At 37.4% G+C, this 20838-nt stretch overlaps 1 protein-coding gene across 2 annotated transcripts in view; it reads right to left on the reverse strand.

The window, feature by feature from the left end:
• SLC10A7 (solute carrier family 10 member 7) overlaps positions 1–20838 on the reverse strand; it is a 150190-nt gene that overhangs the window by 48383 nt on the left and 80969 nt on the right. For both annotated transcript variants that reach the window (XM_061993838.1, XM_061993839.1), the window contains one exon: positions 4652–4687. In XM_061993838.1, the coding sequence (XP_061849822.1) occupies positions 4652–4687 (36 nt within the window). The remainder of the gene's footprint in view (positions 1–4651; positions 4688–20838) is intronic.

The following is a 20838-nucleotide window of genomic DNA, read 5'->3' on the forward strand; positions in this document are numbered from 1 at the left end:
TTCTTGCATTTTGATACCAAACACAATCAGTATTGTTTTCACAGAATGACAGAATCTTAAGGGTTGGACCTTGAAAGATCATCTAGTCCAACTCCCCTGCCGGAGCAGAAACACCTAGGACACACGGGAACTCATCCAGGTGGGTTTTGAATGTCCCTAGAGAAGGAGACTCAACAACCCATCCGGGTGGCCTGTTCCAGTGCTCCGTCACCCTCACAGTGAAGAAATTCTTCCTTGTGTTTCTTTGGAACCTCTTATGTTCCAGCTTATACCCATTACTCCTTGTCCTATCATTGGACATCATCGAGATGAGGCTGTCTCCATCCTCCTGACACCCACCCTTTACACATATTTTTAGTGAGGCCACCCCTCAGTCTCTTCTTCTCCAAGCTAAAGAGCTCCAGCTCCCTGAGCCTTTCATTATAAGGGAGATGCTCCAGTCCCTTCATCTTGGTGGCCCTATGCTGAACTCTCTCCAGAAGCTCCCTATCCTTACACAATCAACAAAATCATAAACTTGTACGGCTTGGTAAAATCACCCATCCATATGCTCAACCAACTTTAAGGACAGAGAGGGCAACTCCATGTCAATATATCTGGGAAGAAACAGACCTACATTCACACAAGAAAGGCCACTCTGCATCATCCTCTTACATGGTAGTACAATATCTATGTTCACTTTGCTTCCAGGGCAAATCCAAGACACATGATCTTGCTGAGACATCAGGTTAGTCTCCACCCTATGCGATACAAAGGCATATGGAATCCCTCAACTGAAACAAAACTGTATTCATATGTATTCCTGTTTTTATCATCTACGGCAATATAAGTGAGATGATATAGCTACTTACTGTTGCAGCATGCAGTGTTCCTGAACTTCTGTCTTTCAAAAGAGACATCATAAAAAGGTGCTGACATCTTGAGGTTATTAAAGAGATCACAGCACTATTATTTTCACAGTATGACACCACTTTTTTTAAATTGTCTTTTAGTAATGTAAATGTGCCCAAATGCAGCATATTTAAGAATTAAAATAATAAACTGTTACTACAGATTACAAAATGTTATTACAATTACTAAAGAGACAACTAAACTGACCATCGAGAACAAGTCATACGATAAAGATGGACAGTCATACCCAAATGACTAACTTCCTCGGGCATTACTTAACCTATTTGTAGTCATTACTTATTGATAGCAATATAAGTAATTTCCAAAAGAAAAATTCAGTCTACACTTCAATTTCTAGTCAGTGGTTTTGGAGTTTTTTTTCCCCTTTTGAGAACATAAAACTTATTTCTCTGCTTTAAAAAACTTCATGACCAATCTGATACCTTTGGCTTCAGCTAAGTACACCACCTGACAAGAAGACAGACAGTGTCCTTCTCTGAATGCTTTGGTACATAGCCTTCTCATGCTCATTAACAAAACACTCCAGAATGTTGCAAAGAAATGTGAACAGCATAATTCCATGTTAACTTGAAATGGATGTATCTTACACTTAACAACCCCGCGCACCATATAAATATATATGAACTCTAATCAATTATATATAGTTTATGGGACATTGCCCATTTATAACATCTTTGATGGGAATATGACTTATTAACTGTTAATAATAAGAGTTAACATGAGGAGGATGATATTGCAGATTAAGGCATCTGGAAGCCTGACTCAATAGATTCTTATTAGGTAAAATGTTAATCAGAGGCACCCATGGTGAAAGTGGCTATCCTTTAAAGTCTAGCTAGACAACCCCACAAGGACACAGTCTGCTAATCATGTGCACGGTATTTAAGGTTTCATTCAAATCAATCAGAAACTCTTAGAATGTTGTTGGGTTTTTTTAATTTTTGCATGAAAAGTTTCATAGTAAAAATACACTTTTCAAAAATATAACTGACAATCTCATGTTCAATATCATTCACTTAAGATGATAAATTATTTGCATTAAACACATTATTTATTATAAGCTTCAACACATGGTTATCAATGTTGTCCAGACAATTTATACTTACACAACGAGGCAAATATTAATAGAAAAGGCAGTTCAGAACATTATATTTTCTGATGCAAATAAGGCAAAATTTAAATCATAACAAGTACTGCACCTTAAGATATATAATAAAAACAAAGATAATGGACAATAATGTATTTCATTTCCAGTGGCACTAACAAATAGAATCACTAATACAATGTAACATTCAGACTATCATAGTATAACTTTGTGGATGAGTTAATGCACATGAGGACTGAATTAACGAATTAAACTTCACTGAAGGATCTGACTTCAAAGGTCCCTGAATAGTATTCAGAAGCCCAGTTCAGCTACTGTTGAGGTAAATGAAAGTTTTATCTCAAAACTTGAAAATTCCACCCTTTATAAACTAAGTTACATGAGTAAACTAATGAATGGTCCAGAAAAGATAATCAGGAAATTACTAGTCCATGTTTCTCATTCCGTAGTAACTACATAGTACTACAAGAAATGATCAAACAGTAGGTTGTAAACCAGTGTTGTGACCTGTGTGTTTGAATCCACAACATGTTAAGCAGGCCAGATACATCAAGGAAACTCAAAGGTGAATTAGAGAAGTTCATGGGGAAAAAAGGCTTCAGTAGTCCAAATCACAGATTGTCAGGGTATAGGAAGAGTGTACTGAGGTATGCACACTTAGTTCACCACTCTAAATACCTGACACTGGATAAACTGAACCTTTAGAGAGGTGGATCTCATCTTAGCAAGATGTGCTGCCAGGCTGACCAGAATGGCTGCTCTTAACATGCTGAGTCCTCAGCAAAGATTTCAAGGAGTTTTAAATATTTATATACCCCAAGAGAAGTCCTCAGGTTTTGGAATTTGTGACAAAAAAAATCTAGCAGCTTTTGTAACTCCTCCTATCCCCAGATTAGTTTATCACTCTGATGAAAAAATAATTATGTGTGTATTTGCCTCAAGAACAGCAGCTTTGAGTCATGTTACAAATCACACTATAATTCATGTGCATTTTACACACTTCTCATCCAAGTGTCTGCAGGGCTGGTAGGAAGAACAGAGGCACATACTTTGCCTCCTTCTCCTTGCACACAATGTTTTACCACCTTCTTTGAAAAGTAGCAATTTATGGGACAGAATATATTATGGTCTGTCCATAAAGTCACCCAAGGAAAAATGTTTATCCTGTTTGAAAAGGTATGCAGGTCATTCCTTAATAGTTCAATTTCTACAGAAAATACCCCTTTTGGTGATGCAGAGCACCAATGCTCTGTGAGGCATAGCAGGGTGAAAACTGCCAGTGAGCAAAAGTGAAAAGAACTGAAGTTTCAGTCACTTGGAAACAAAGGCACAAGTCTCTCAATGAATGCCTGTGGAAGAAACAGGAGGGAAAAGGCCAGGCAAACAGAGAGGCATGCCATCTGGCATCAATATATTCAGTGCAAGAATGATAAACCCATTTTTCTTGTAAGAGTTATCTTTTTCAACCTACAGTAAGTCTATGGTTCCAGGTATATCAAGGAAGCTTTGCTGGTGTGTATTGATATATACAATAAGGTCAAAGCAGTTTGTGTGTAAATACAGCTACATCACAGTAATTGCAATTTGATAGGGTAAAATAAGAATCTTCCCACATAGCTTTACTGAAGCAGTAGTTGATAATGTTACAGCCACTCTCACAGTACTATTTATCTCAGTTTAGTATACACTGCTATGTTTTTATACAGCCCATGTGTTGGTTACCCATCCCTACTATAAACAGTTTGCCACTTGCATGCCCCTTACAAATTGTTTCAGATTAACTTCACGTTGGTCCCCCTTTCCACAGTCCTGGCTTACATGCAGTGCAATTAGTAAGATATATATAAAATATAATGTAGCCCTCTCCTGAAATCCTTGAAGTGCTTCAGTCTATTTTCCTGCTCTTCACAAAGCCATAGTCTCCAGTAACTTGCACTGTTCCATTCCATACAATTTGGGCCAGCAAATCCTCAAGCACCAAGACTTTCAAACTGACAGGGGACTTAGTAAAACAGCCTCTTCATTGTGAGCTAATATCCATACCTTCATAAAACATGAAGATAAAATTTAGTCTTTTTCTACTGTGAGGAATCAAGGCCCTGAAGTGAAGACTAACGACTGAAAAAGAAACCTTGAAAGGGAATGAAGCTGCATCATGTTTAGTGATACAAAGGGGATCCATCTTGCTGCTGTTATCTCACTATACCACAAAAATACCTATGGGTTTAGCTGCCCAAAAGTAAGGCTCATTTAACTGAACAGTGCTTTCCCAATTGGCCTGTCATCCATTTCGGATCAACATAACCTTGTCCAGCTCTTGCAGGTGACAGTTCTCAAAGACATCTCCTAATTGAGTGATCACCTTATTTGGCAAGTATTTTTATTTTACCCAGTCTAACACCGTATTTTGTAATTTTCCAAGAAGAACGGGTTGTGGTCATCACAGAATGAAATGCAAGTAGTGTTTACATTTGCTGTGAAACACTTTGATGGGCAATCTGGGCAGCAGTTTATTTCAAATACTGACCAGAAAAATTTTCTTCATTATTTAAGCTCTGTTAAATCACCCAAATTTGTACCTTAAATATACCAACAGGTACAAGTAAAAAGACATCTTAAAATCAAGATACTTACAAAAAGCAGAAGCAGAAGTGGAGTTATAACAATGCCCTGGAAGAAAGAAACAAAAACTCTGTTAGTTGGGGAAGCATAATAGTCTTTACTTCCTTGTATCCTGGTGCACAGAAATACACAAGCATCATTCAGCATCATGCAAATGAAGTAAAATGTTCAACTTTGCTCGTCACTTAATACATTCTTTAACATCTATAAGCTGATGATTTTATAATCTATACTCAGTACATAGTAATTTTTTTTTACCTCTAGCTTTCCCCATTTTGCACCTAAGCCCTTTTATTCCAGAAGATCTGATATACAGAAATATAGTTGACTTAGTTTGAAAAACATATTGAAGCTCTGCCCTCCCTGTGCTGTATCTTAACTTCACTAAGCTGCTCCTCCTTAGGGGGAGACTTGTGATCAAGTCCCATACTACCCAGTCCCAGGTCCTCTTCTGAGCAAAAGCCACATCAACCGTGTTGTGACTATGTAATGTAAACTGATATTCCCTAAGGAAATGAGCTGAGATTTCAAAACTCATTTCACTTGATTAGACTTTGCGTCTCACTGGTAGAAGGCAAGTCTTTCATCTAATTTAATCACACAGGACCACCTCAGCTTCCCACATCCCCCAGGCAGACACAAGCAAAAAGATTTGTTGTCTTCACTGACAAGGAACAGGTTTAAAGCTGATGATTGTACAAAACAGAGGATTTCAAGTTTCATGACAGCAAATCTTAAAATGAGTTGTTTAAATTGGGAGTAACATGACACACATCAGTTTCAGAGCTGCAAACAGCAATTCCCAATATCCTGCCATCTGACTTCAATATTTTATTATTGCTCAATACAATGATTCCATCATTTATTGCATACTAATTCACAAATCTTGCTCAAAACTTCTCTAAGCCAAGACTATTCTTCATCCAGATATATCTCAAGGATAACTAGTCTTTCAGTTATTCACAAACTATTCGTTAAAGGACCAAAGTCCAAAATTTGCTCACATCCAAGAGGATGCTTATTTTCTGTTTGTTTTTAGCTCCAAGTGAAAAACAATTGAACAAAAAAGCAGTTGCACCCTGCTTTTCATTTAATCTTGAGTAACATAGCTTTACTTCAACCTTTTGGAATCTAATATAAAGAAAAACCTTATATGACAATATAAAGGAAAAAAAACCTCCTTATATAACTAGTTTTGTATTTGCTTTCTAGGTCCACAAAAAGGCATGGATCCAGATAGCTCATTAGGCACAAAGAGCTCCTATTGTGCTCTTAAAACAAAGTGCAACAAGAAAATGACACAAATGACAGCAGACAAGAAAGTTCAAGGAGGCAACAGTTAAGCTGCATAACTTGAAGTCTCTGCAGAATTTTAAAACATATTTTGAAGTAAATAATACATGCCATATTTGACTGCCCCACAGCCTAGCTATCCATAATAATTTATCTTTTTGCAAATGTCACGGATCATAAAGGACTAGAAAAAGAAGTAGCAGTAAGAATCGCTTCAGGGAGTCACTGTTTACAGGGAGACCTAGACTAAAATGCAGATAACAGTTATGAAGAAATACAGCTGTTCAAGTATACCAGCTGTACAGGAAGGGAGAAGACACAAAGAGTTGAACTGTCACTTGCATACAGTAGCATTTACAACGCTTACAATGGAGAACTGACAGTAAGATCTGTATAATGTAGATGCAACACAGTCACTTCATTAGTATGACCAAACTCCAGCTTTTATGAACTACTACTAAAAATATGTGAGTCAGACTTTCCCTTTCTTCCCTTTCCCCATTGACAAATACACTGCACAGCTCAAATGTTACCAAGTTACTGAGTAGTCCTTAAGCATCCTGTAATTTTGGGGTGACAGAATACCAGTGCAGCAGGGTTCCATCTTCAGACCTTCACATGAACAAAGGAGAATGGATGAAGCAGGAGGTAATATGCCAAAAGCACCTTGTACTCTAAATGAGCATTGAGTGTAGGGAGAGGAGAACATACTGCCAGCTAGAGAGTACAGCCAGCTCTCCTCTAAATCTCAAGGAACTCATCGATTCAGCACCATCAGTCATTTCTAACGTGCTTCATGCCTCACTACATTTCATAGCACTTTTATACATTACAAAAAAAAAAAAAGCTAAAAAACCAAACTAAACCAAACCAAAACAACCTTCCTGTTTACCTTGTCGATAAATAAAGATGGTGTTCTTTGTCTTTAGGATGGGATCTGTGACTTAGTAGATATTTGCTTTAGAAGCTTGGACAACAGTCACTGCTAATTCAAAACGTTATGTCACAAATGCAAATGTTACACTAATGCTTCTTCATAATTCTGTAAATGGAAAGCAAGAGAATCCTGGTATACATAATAAACAGATTCCTGACTGAGCTTGTTAAAAATCTAGCATTCAAAAGGTCAGTCCTAGCAATTCTTTACAAAATTTTGCTATTGAAGCTGGTGATCTTAATAATCAGAAGTAAGTTTCCTGTTGCCTCACCACAGAAAGGATTTATAAGGTTGAACTTTCCCATTTGCAATACATACGGAATTCCCTGGGAAGCTAAACAATTACCTGACAGAACAGACAAGTTCATATTAAAAAATAGATGCTGTTGCTGATTCAGAGTAATTTGATGTTAAAGTTTTATTTTGATAAGGAATGCCGGTTTGAGAAACCACAGGGATTACATTAAAACCAAAGGGGCTTTTTTTTTTCAGTTAGTAGTGCTGTTGCAAGCGGGTTTTATAGGTGTGAGCAAGGCCAGATTTATTCAGGGAGGGAACCTCTGTAACCAGACTGACTGATGGAGAACAAACTTTGCATATGTAAAGCCCATTAACACTTAAGTGCTTTTTATGTCCAAAATCCCTACCAGAGAGAACACATTAAGTCTAAAGCCTACAGATAACGATTTAGGTTTTGAAAAGATCTGATTCACTCAGAATAAAGAAAAGGTGGAAGAAAACAGCTACTCTACATGGTCTAGCTCATGCACTACAGAGGATTCACAAAGACAGCAGATTCTGACTCTGGCACTGTGGCTGCTTTCTAAGACTACAACAGATTGAAGAGCAAAAAGGAAGCTATAAATTAGGGCTCATCGTTTCTAAGTCCAGTCGACACTAACACCAAAAGAGAGGAAAAAACTAACTAAATCAGACCACATTTTTCACTGCCTTGCTTTGCAGGCAAGTGCTGTCAAATACATAGTGCAGGGAGATAAACAGATTGTTGATTAGCACTTCCAGCAGAAGCTGAGCATCTGCCCTTGAGAATGCAAGGTCATTACACAGTTTTAGCATCTTCAAAGTTCGAGTGGAGTGTTAAGCTTTCTGACTGCTGCCCACAATGGAGTCAAAGTTGCAAAGTGACTGCCATTTGCTATCAGTAGAAAAACTTTCAAGAAATCCATTTACACCTCTGATGTGAAAGACTGACTGAATATATTTCAATGATTTTAGTTGAAAGGGAAGAAAAAATCTCAGCCTGACCTAAGACACTGATATGACACAGGAGTCTGAATCGCCAGCTACCTGTAAACATTCATTTTTACTGTAAAGATTATGAAACATGTTTTAATTAAGAGGGTTTAAATACAAGTTTGCGTGTGTGAGCAGATGCATAAACATGCATTTTAACAGCACAGACGTACTTGGAGATCTATTTAATTATTTGCCTTGTATAGATAAAGGTGTTAAGAGGTTTTCTATAGGTTTCATCCAGTTCAACATTGCTGTAGAGCAGATGTTAAAAGGTGTCCATTCTTCAAAAGAATACCTAGAATCAATATGAATAGAATACATGTAATTCGCTGCCAAATCAGTCAGCAAAAAGAAGTAACATAATGGATTTGAAACCATGATGACAACTCATTAAGAAAGAAATTATGCAAATAGTAAGAGGAAGGTGGGCACAGATCCAGAGGGACACATGGTAGAAAACGAGTAAAGATTACTGTAATGAGGCATGAAATATATGTGAAGTTTCCTTCTTTCCTGGACCCACAAATTTCCCATGCAATTTTTCTTCATTCTTACAGGTCATCAGTATGACACCCATGTGGCAATTGCTAGTAAAAAACACCCAAATTTGCATCTGATTTGTCTTAACAAGTAGGGCTAGAAAGAAAAAAAAAAGGTTGTGTAATCAAGGTTATAAAGAAATATGTATTTTCTGAAATCAATTATCTACCCAGGCTTAAAGCTACAGATTTCTTGAGGGCCTCTTCAGAGCAGGACACAAAAGAAGCAAAACTGTAAGGAGCATTAATAAACTGAATAAAGATTACTGAAAAGTTAACTGGGCAGCTTTTCCTTTAATGCTAGTAAGGGCAAAGTACAAGAAAAATGGCTCTGAACTCTGGATAATTTCATCAAAAGACAAGCATGAACGAGAACTGAAACTGAAGTCTTTATTGGTGTATGGTAGGAGTCCTCACATGGTTTTATTTCAAGACCCACTGGCATTTTTGGGAAAAGAGCGAGCAACCAAAAAAACTCAGTCTCCCCTCTGATCTGTGCATCATTTCCGATTGCAACGTGAGAGACAGACTTTACCTTGAAACATACATTATTTCTATTTCTTCTTATAATTTTTTGTTCCCTTGCTTTTGTGCTTGGAAGGTTTTTTCCCCCTTTATTTTCTTTTGATAAATATGCAGGCAACTTGATAACGTTTTACACTTCAAAAAGGGAACCCTGCCTCCAGAAAAGTACTTTGAGATCTGAATTAGGTATGCTGTGAGGAATAGGCAGCTAGCAAAGTTCTGACAGAATAAAGATAAATAAATGTTCTGAAAAAAACCTGGTACCATTACAAAGAAAAAAAAAAAAAAGGTGGGTTCTCCTAAAGGTCAAAACACTTACTGTTCAAAGTTTTCAAGAATATGGCTGTGAAGACCATGATAGTCCTCAAAGCCAACTCTCAGTCTATTCAAATGACAGAGTATAAGACTTCCCCTACTCCCACCCCTCAGACTGGTTACAGCTCCACAATTCCACATCATGATATGACACTTCTCTAAAATGTTTCTTATAAGCTGTGGTACCACATTACGAATGCTCTTGAATGAATTGATTTAAAGTACAGTCCCACGCTGAACTGCTTTGCAGTAATCTTAATTTTAGATGTCATAGATAGAATGACTTCTACTGCCGAAACAGGACAGACCTGGAAAACCAGCCAAAATCCTCAGAAGTGACTTGTCTTCTCCCTTCTTCCACTTGTCTCCACTTATTTTCTTTGGAATTATTTCAGAATCTTTGGACTGACACCACTGACAAGACAAAAAAAACACCTCCTACTCTAAATATACTTACTTGGTTCTGAACTGGAAGAGCAAAACCACACAAAATGTTGGGCTGGGACTAGGCAAGGTCTTGTGAAACAGTCAATATGTGCTGAAGAGGGATTATAACTGAAAAGAAACTAATAACAGGGTTGCACAGGTAACAATAAATTTCACATATCTCAGTTTTCAAGTACTAAACCATTTTAACATGATGATTTCAAGTCTGTAACTGAAATTGTTTGGATAACACTTCAGTGCATTAGTATTTGTATCAAGTGGCTGCAGAGAAGAGATAATCTTTCTCTGGGTTCTTTAAGCAGTTTTCAATATTTGGGTAACTAAGGCTACAGAAATAATGCTGTTAATTTGTTCCTATTTAAAGACAACTCTGGAAATGGTAAAACTTTCTTCAATTGGATGTGGAACTAGATTTTCACAATAAAATATACTTTTTCATGGCTTTCAATATTTATATAATTTATGTCCACGTAAATGGCATAAATATTTGGTTTCATCTCTTGCAATCTCAGAGATTAAACCAGAACTGCACTTCCTGATATGCTTGTCATTTCAGTCATTGCCCCATGATGCAACTTCAACGTCCCTGTATTATTGCTTGTGAATATCTTCTGATGTCAAATAATCATTTGCCTTTGGTTTTCCAATTTAATTATTTTCAAAATTATTTCAGGTGCAAAACACAGGCATTTAAAAGTCTCCCATCATACATCCTTTTTCTGTTAGCTACTGCAATGACATTGCTGATTCTTAGAAGCCTTATATAAAGGAACAAAAGCTTATGAATTGATGTTTTTTTAGGATGCTAAATACATCCTTCAATAAATAATAGGAAAATCTGAAAAGATACTGAAAAGATTGTGAAGTTAAATGCACATATTTTTGTTAAATTCATAAACACTGTACAGCAACAAGGCAGTGAGTTATAATACAAAAACTGAAAAAAACAACTCTATGTAACCCTGATTCAATTCTAATTAGAAGTACTAAAACAAAAGCTGTCACTCATCCAGTTAGGTCAATAATGAATTTTAACAAAACTGTAAAATTAGAAGCACATGTCGAAATGTCTTTTGCCTTATCAGAGGGGACAAAATAAACTAGATTTCATCTCAACTATGAGATTATACAAAGTACTTTGTGAACTGTTCCAGACAATGAACCATCTTTGCTCTGTTGTGTCAACCTAGGATCAGATAATAGTAGAAATCAAAAGCATTTTCACAATTTACTAACAATTACTAATTGCAAATGTTCCCCACACATATATTTTATGCAAGTGTGAAATCAAAACGGAATCAAAACAGAAAAGGGATGCAAGCAGCCAAAATTCTGTTCTTTCAATACAACGGAACCTAGAAACTAAGAAGTACAGTGATTTGAACTACTGGCAGTAACACTACTACACTTGCCAGAGATTAAGTGTAAAGAATAAAACCGAAAGAAGAAAGCATTTATTTTCAGTGAGGTTCCAGCAATGGACTGAGAGCTGAAGAGTGTGGAAGGTAAAGCTCCAAACAAGGCCAGTTTGCCTGACTTCCCAGCAGAGGGCATCTTCAACACATTAGAAATCTTACACAGCAAAAGTACAAGTTCAGAACGCAGTGGTTAAGACCCTTAAGTTTTAAAGCAACAACAAAAATGCCTTGGGGCTTCGCAGGTGATACTGGAATAACATCTGGAATGATGCACAAAATACAACATAAGCCTGTATCAGAACTGTAAATGAGTGCTTCCACCAAACATCCCGAAAACTCATAACCTATATTAGCAATATTTTAAGAGTAACTAAATTAAATCCAATTAGCTGGAAGCTGTCTGACAGACAGTGAAACAGCTTCTACAATAGATGGGGGTGCTGCTGGGTAAACAACTGTTGGTCATACTTCCCAAGTGCTGCAACCTCCTGCTACTGCAGCAGCTCCTTGCTTTGTGCATCACTAGAGATTTTGGTGGGCTTTTGCTCATGTATCTGTAACAGAATCAAGCTATATTCCCCACTCAAACTCGTAACTTCTTCCTGCAACTTTCTGTTGTCTTGTTCTCATGCAACACGTTGAAGTTAACTGTCTTGTTAACATCTTCAGTGGATCCAATGATACTGCTGACCTGTAACTCCATTTCCCATTTCCTTTTCAGTTGCTTTTGCTGACCATAGTTCCCAGCCTCAAGATTTTCTTCTCCTTTACCTCCCAACTCAATGAAGATCTTTTAAAACTTCCTCATACACACAACACTTATCCTAATTCCAGCTCATTAAACCATTGTCAATTCCTACACAAATTTCTTTCTCATGTCGTGTCAACAGAGAACAAGATCACTATAATTCTGTTTGTCAGCACAGGACCTGAATTTATATACTGTCATTAGGTGGGCCTTCCCTACAGGAGGCATAAAAGGGAGAAAGGAACTTCTCAGTCATCCATATCCATGCATTTTTCAGAGTGATACCCCTGTCTCTGCAAAAATCACTTTGACAAAATTCTGTAACTTCTACAGTGCAGGCAGGCTCTCATATTATATAGCATGACCTCCGTGGGGCTGAGACGGGAAGACATACAGCTTGTAGGATTAGGGTGTCTGCAAGTTTAAGCATGGCCCTTTCTCAGTAAAGAGTTCAATGCATAACAAGAATATAATAAACTTAGAGTTACCTGCTTTGGGGATGTATCTTGAGTAAAAGGTATGTTAGTGAAGTGTTAAGTATGTAGAGTATGTAGAAAACAGAAATGCAGTAACATATTTCAGAAGAAAGGTTATTTTTCCATCTAATGCTTAAGTTTGTTTTCTTGCAGAAAAAAAATCTAAAGGATTGAAATTTTTCCTGCGTTTGGATGTATGTCAAGTAACCCGCAAATCTTAGCTTTAATTACTAAGATGACATTACTAGCAAGATGTGCCAGCCTCAGCACCTCTGTCATCAGAAAAACATCCATCAATACGAAAGGATGCAGCACACTAGATGGTGCTGTGGGACCTTCCAGGAAAACGAACATCCTTTTTAAACCGAAGTTGTACTGTTAAATTAGCCATATAGTCCATTCTGTATTTTGAAACACATTAATGAGTACTGAGTCACAACCAGAGACTGAGACTCTGCTTTGGCTGACACTACTTTTTGGGATAGCTAAGTGCTTCTCTTCCACTGAATGGTCTCTCACCTCTCCTTCCTAAAATAGGAGAAAGCAGTTTCTATGTTCTAAACAGATCTTACTTTGAAGGGAACATTTAAAACAGAATTGAAACAATCATGTTCAAAGTCAGAGATCCGACAGAGAAAGGTCTTTACAAGCTCTTTCTGTCCTTCCTTACAGGCTGGATCTAATCACCTTCTAGCACTCTTATTTTATTCCATTTAACAAATACTTTGATACAACAAGATTTAAATTGACTAAACTGTGTATTAACTTTTTGTGAAAAAAAAGCAGAAGCATAAAGGAAAAATTACAAAAACCTGAGAGGAAAGCTACGACAAATACTACAGAAATAAGCAGCAAATAGCAGTTATCAAAAATTATTCTACTTATTCCTTTCAACAGCTTTCCTTGTAACTGAAAACTATTTAAGTAGAACCGTTGCTGTATAAATACATTGTCAATACATGTACCAAAGGACATTTCATTTTATTAACATAAACATCATGTTTAAATAAACTTCCATCTCACCAATTTTTCTTCAAGCCTAGAACCTCAAACAGGGCAAGTAAACACTGTACAACCCCTCTTTGACACATGGAAGAAAATAAAAACTTTATATAATGGGCAGGGGTGTTGTACCAATAAAAACCAATGAGGAATAAACACAAATCAGTAGTAGTAAACAGTTTTTTAGCATTGCAAAGGTCTCTTGGTGACCTACTATTCAGAAATAACACTTACAGTGTAACACTGAAGTGCTGTCTTAATTCTCATAGTTACCCAAAATGTGGATTTTGTCTGTGGCATCCATAAAACGAGATACCATCCACTCCCCCAAAAGAAAATCAACAGCACAGTTTATCTGTAATTATTGTTATAGATAAATTAGACAGTTTATGTTGGTTTAGTTTGGAAAATGTTTCATCAGCCAAGGCATTGACTACACTTTGTAAGGTGAGTAAATGATGGGATAAATGATGCTTAGGATCTTCCAGAATGATTTCCAAGTATGATGGAATGTTATGCTATTAATATTACTTTGAGAGTGAGCTCATTCATACATTCTGTTTCCTCCTCTAGTCTGAGTGATCTGGATTGTTTTCTTGAAATCATTCACAAAGCTCATTCAATCGCTTTCCACTATTATTCCCAGATATTATTTCCTCTCAGAATTGAGTATTTTGAAGGCCAAACCCAACCAAAATGCACACACACGTACGTATACAACCCCCCCCCCCCCAAACCCAGCCCCCAATATGGTAATCTATACTGCTTGTGTTCTGGGCTGCCTGTCTGGCCCCAAGTCATCAATAATGAATAGAAATGTACAGCTACAGCAGTAGCCTGTGTCATGGGCTTGTCAGGGATTTTTGAAAAGGAACAAAACCACCGGTTTGCCTTTTGATTGTGTCTTCTTTTGCAAATGCAGAACAGATAAAACAAAGGTGTATTTAAAAAGGAGTAATATGATTAACTCTTTTCACACTAATTGACAATTTCTTCCACCATACAGAGTGGAAAATTATTTGCTTTTAATGCAACCAGTATTCTCCTAGGCCTGGGAATTCAACAATAATGTTGATTCTGAGCACAGGGAGGGGAGATTGTTTCTATTTTAAGATAATGAATACATACTCAAGAGGAGTCAAATACCATGGTTTAAAGAGTGAGGAAAAAAAACCTGTTTTGTTCTTGAATAAGAAACTTAATGCATGCAAATATGTATACACATAGTCAACAAAAGCGACGGAATTACTAAAAACATGTAGATCCTAATAAATGAGTTGTACAGTGTGGTTTTTTTTTAAAAAAAGATGTGTTTTTTCTATCTATTCTTTTTTCTCAGTGTTCCCAAAAACATTTCTACAGACATTAGGACTGTGGTCTTACAGGAGTGATTATCTCACATTTTATAAACAGAACACACCAGCTGGTATACTACCAATCCACACCCCAGGGAGGGTGGGTGGCAGACTACAAAATGTCTACAGGACATACACAGACTAAACTGACTGAAAACCCCAAATCTTCCTCACTTTCTACATCTGCATAAATTCCAGAATAAGTCTCACATAAATAAAATTGATTAATTAAAACCCCTAACTTCTGTAGCAGATGAGTAAATATTCTCCCCTTTGGAAAACATAACTGAAGGTGCAGCCTTGCCTTCAAAAAGCTTGGAACTAAACAATTTGTATAAGAAATGAAACTATGTAAGTACACACTTGCAAGTGGGTATCAGCAGCAAGACATTTCAACTAAAACTGTATAACTAAGCCATCTTTTCAAGAAGTCAGAGTAAATAAAAGGACCATAAACTACCTTTCTGTGGTAAATAATAACTGCCTCAAAAACTACAAGTGCAAACACTAAGGTTAAAAACCACCCAAACTGCAGTAATTCTGTTTAACTGATTAAATTAATTTACTTACAAAAGAAACTTCATTCTCTTTAAAGAGTTACCAAAATATAGCAGAAAAGTTTCTGAATTTTAACTCTAAATATACTTTAGCACGAATAGACTGATTATTATTCATTTCACCAATTCTATATAACCTGTAAAAACTTTTTTTCTCCTCCTGACATGCTTTTATGCTTTTGCAATTGCTCAGCCATCCCTCTTCTAGCCTATTGTCCAAACACAGGATTGAGAACATGAAACTTCTGCATTGTTTTGGATATGCCCACAGTGTAGACAATCTGCTTAATATTCAGTTTCATGTGCCCAGTATGCACACTGGCAACAGGAAAATGCAGGGTTTAGTTCATATGCAGTAGAGCAGGCCAAAACTTCTGTTCTTGTTACAAATGCCACAAGAGTCTCGGAATATTTTTTTCTTAATCATCTGCTTCAAAGATGTTCCATTTTTGTATGTTTTTCACTAGATACAGGTGCAGGTCGCACATTTAAGACAAAGGAATGGTGCATTTGTTCAACGGCATGCTATTGCTCAAGTCACAGATGACCTGCTGGGCCAAAGTATTGCTCATAAGCAGTCTGTCCCTCAGCACAGCATCCGAAATCGCTCATTCCACCTGCTGAAGAAACTGACAACCACTTTGAAGCATGCAGGAGACTGGTAGAATCTACAGTGCTGTCACATCAAAAGATCTCTGCCTACACTGATTTTAAGCTGGCAGGTCCGAGGAAAATTCACCTCCACAAATCCATACTGCCTTCTTCGCATCTACCACCTGTGCTTGCAAGGAGACAGGAGGGCTGCCTGGAAAGGCTCTCAGGCTGCCCAGCCTTACCCACATCACCCGAGGGCAGCCAGAGGCAGGGTATTGCCCTGAAGTTGGGAACAGCAACAAGCACAAAAGTCCGAGTCTACTGCCGTGAGCTTTTTTGTGGAGTGGCCTCTGCCAAAGATGGCATGTCACAGTTTATCTGGGAATGATACATCAGTCTACTCTATAGAAAGGTAAAGACACAGGCCGATGCAACTTGAATAACTAATTGTTAAAAAAACCCCACCCAAATCAAAGTAGTAAAGACAGAAAAAAAAACAAAAGGAGGAGGGGTGGCAAATAAAACTTGGCTTCATACTTCAATTTCCTGTATGAGTTATGCTGCTCAAACTTGCCATCAGAAGTCTGCTTTTCCTCTGTCTGACATGAATACTGGTTTTGCATTTAAATCATCTGCCCTGAAATGTGGATCATTGATTCAGTAAGATAACAGAATAATTCCAGAGGGGGAAAATTGTATCTGAAAACAAAACAGTCCTAGTCTAGAAGAGATTGCCTAGACAGGGAAAGGAGATGGCATGTGAGACTAGAACCAAATTAAGAGAAAATATTTCCCTCACAGCTCCCCTAAAAAAGGCTCTTCTAAAAAGTTGAGCTCCCAAGAGCTCAAATGGCAAGACAGAATTAGCTTGGAAGGGGTTTCCTACTTTACAGTAGGTAAAACAAGGGAATGACTAAAAGATATTATTGAATATTTCTACCTTTTCCTTTTCAGAGCAAGAGTCTTCAGTCTACTCTGTCCTCAGGGAATCCCAGCTCTCTAGGGACTTCCTTTCTGACTCCCTCCTCAGGCTTTTCTCTAGCTCTTCCCAACAAAGCACTGCATGGCTGGAAGGTCACAGTATGGAATTAGACCATTTGTGTACTTAAATTTCCAAAGGCCGCAGTCCTCTGTATCCAGAATAATTCTCATTCTGTAAGTAGAATAGATTCCCTTTGAAAGTGAAATCCCTTATAATTACTCAGTTAAATGTCATGTCGCACACATTCACAGAGCTGAAGGGACAAAACATAACCCTTAAAGCCCTTAATTTTTAACTGAGTTTTTCTAGGACTTAATCAACAAGAGATTTTCTCATGACATATCGTGTGTCTAACACTTTTCTTAAACTATTTCATCTGGTGGCTGGCAGACAGGACTTCTCAGCAGAAGCTGTAGAAAAAGTAAATCACCTCCTATCTCAAACACTGAAATTGCAGAGAAAGCAGCAAAATTTACCCCATTCTAAGATTAATAATTGACTTGATTTTCAAAGCAGTTCTGAGATGCACTGTTTGCCTAATTGATCTAACAGAAGTCAAGATACGCAACCTAATAATTAGCATTATACATACTTGCAATCTATCAGCTGTAAGCATTTTGAAAATTACAAAAGACAACTAACCATCCAACTAATTATTGGCTGTTAAAAACTAACAGTTACTCATTAGAAGGCAGTTTTAATGCCTGTAACAAGGAAGGGTTAAAGAGAGTTAAATACAGATTCTGCTTGCATTCCTACAAATCTATACAATCAAACATATCCTACAAATGAGAAGTATAACAGTTCCTAGCTGCCTAGGTATGAAAAGTTGTTTCACCAGAGAGGGCTAGTTTACTAGCTACCAGTTTATTATCAACCCTTTTAGTTCGAAGTGTAACTTCCATGTGAAAAAGACTCAATTTCTGATATTTTTTCTATAGTTTTGCAGCTCTTACACAGGTGACACAGTAAAATAACAACTACTTTGGTTATTTATAGTTACACATAACTATTTATTTTGCTTATAAAGCAATTACAGGCAATGAAAATGCACACAATGCAGGTTTGCCTAACACTTCAGCGGGTAAATCAAGGCCCCATTAAAAGGCAACAATACCCTCATCCCTCTCATTTCTGGATCAGACATAAAAGACACCAGTCTAGCTCATACACAGAGCAGAAATAACCGTCCTGGAGGCTAAAAGCAACAATAACTTGGGATGGCTATTCCCAATATTGGTGCTGTAAATGAGCTGCAAGCTATCTAAAGACTTCAAAAGATTTTTTTAACCACAGTGTTTTACTGAGAAGAAACTAAAAGAGTTCCAGGACCATTTTGCCAGATGCCTATTAGAGCTTTACACAGACACACACACACCAGTAGGGAAAAGAGCATTATATAAAACTGCTGGGTTATTTTGATACATCTTATGTAACAGGTTTTTTTAATGTAAATATTATCTTTAAATTAGCATTTTTGGTTTGCCTATAATAAAAAGCCTCTAACATCACAAATCATGACAAGGAGGTGGCTTAGCAATCTAGACAGACAGACATAGGAAATCCAGTCAGTCAGTAATAAAAAGCTTTGGCTGTCTGGCTTCAGGGAGAAGAAAATTTCTTGTATGTTCACTTCAGTACTCTACTAGGTGATGCACTATTTTATTCTTTCTGGTAGCTGCAGTTTAAAAGAACTCAAACCAGGAAAAAGTACATGTAAAGGCTGAGCAAAGATGTGGACTGAAGCTTTATTATGTTTGGCTTCAGATTCACACTTTTGATGGAGCCTAGGGAGCCAGAGAGACAAGAAAGAAAACTGTCCCCAAGTCCCTGACAGTATCAGAAGTGGAAATAGCAGCTGAAGTTGCGGGAACTGGGGCTGTATAGTCTGGAGAAGAGAAGACTGAGGGGAGATTTTATTAATATTTATAAATATCTAAAGGGTGGGTGTCAGAAGGTTGGGACATCCCTTTTTTCTATAGTAGCTAATAACAGGACAAGGGGTAATGGGATGAAGTTGGAACACAAAAAGTTCCACTTAAATATAACAAAAAACTATTTCACTGTGAGGGTGACGGAGCAGTGGCACAGGCTGCCCAGAGGGGTTGTGGAGTCTCCTTCCTTGGAGGTCTTCAAGACCTGTCTGGACATGTTCCTATGCTACCTGATCTAGGTGAACCTGCTTCTGCAGGGGGGTTGGACTAGATGATCTCTAAAGGTCCCTTCCAACCCCTACTGTTCTATGATTCTAAGTTGCAAATTACCTGTAGAGTAGGTCTAGGAGCAAGGGGCTGCCAAACAAAACGTATTTATCAAGTCATGGTCACAATTAAACTTCTTATCATGATTCACTACAATACAAGAAAATGTATTATCTTTCTGTTTGCCAGAAACTCTGTGATAAGTCTACATTGCTGTTCATTATGGGCCCAAGCCTGAAAGTGCTGAGCGTTTACATCTCCTCCCAGAAAAAAGTGGCCTTCTGCTTCTTGCTGAAGGGTTTGTTGTAAAGAAAGATGTGCTGTAAGAGCTGAAGATTGTTTCTCCATCCTTCTTCACTCTAATACCTAGGCAGCTACAGTGCTAAGCTCTATGCTGCTGACAAGTTTTAAACTCTCTGTCACATCATGGCCTTTTCTCTTCCCCAGACTTGCCTTCATGTTACTCCTTTCTTTTTTTTCCCCCTCTTCAAAATATTTTTCAAAAAAGACTAAAAGTTTAATCTTCCGAAGAGCTGACTTTCAAATCTACTTAACTTTTAAGCCTATTCCCAGCAGGATGATGAGGCTCTCCATTTTTTTTTTTTTTTTTGGTCTTACATATGTTTTTTAAGAACTCTTATTTAATGATGAGACCAAGAAACACCTTGTAACTTCACTACTATTATAAACATTGATAAAACCATCCAAATATTAGCCTGTCTTCAGTCCCTCACAACTACTGACAACTCAGACCCTGAGCTGCAATGACAGTTGGTCATTTATCCAGTAAGCACAAAGCATCAAGATGAACATTTCCAGATTTGACAAGTAATTGCTGTATTAAATACTGTACATGTACATTTCTCAGAAGCTGACAGCCCATCTACAGAATACTTATTGCTAGCAGCAATAACCATTTTGGATAAGCGACTATTCTCTTCCAAGGGTAATAGCATCTGCTTACATAAAGGGATATTTTTGGCACATTCTCAAGGTCTTCTTTCTTCTGCCCTGCTGTCAGAACTCTAATCAGGTATGCGTGGCACCTCCAGTGCTCCTGCATACTCCAGGTAATTAGCCTTTCCACTAATCAGAGAGCATCTCCGATCGCTGAAAATGTACAGTACACTGCTTGTTCCTTAACCCTCAGGTTTCCTTCCCTCATTCCTTAAAGAATTGACTGAATATTGGTTACCTTGAACTACTCTTTCAATGCACGCTATTTAGAGCGTTTCAAATAAAATCACTTCTGAGTATTTTGCTGGGAGCTGGATTTAAAGACATGAATTATCGATGTTTCAGTTAACTGTATCCCTGATCTTTTCCTTTTCTTCTAATAGTTAAGAAAATAAAAGTTCACCGTGTGTGCTTCCTTGTGACCATCTTCACATGCCTCTCTGCTTGAAAAATTGATCACTTTAAATAAAAACTAATTTACGCCTTTGATTTATTAAGACAAGAAACTGGAGTTTAAAGGGAAAAAGGCTGCACTAAGTGTCTATGCTCTGACAAATGGCAAAAAATACAGCTGATTTAACAAATGAGTGCTCAAT

The sequence above is a fragment of the Colius striatus genome, chromosome 3 (assembly GCF_028858725.1).
Source record: "Colius striatus isolate bColStr4 chromosome 3, bColStr4.1.hap1, whole genome shotgun sequence".
In the NCBI taxonomy this organism is placed as follows: Eukaryota; Metazoa; Chordata; class Aves; order Coliiformes; family Coliidae; genus Colius; species Colius striatus.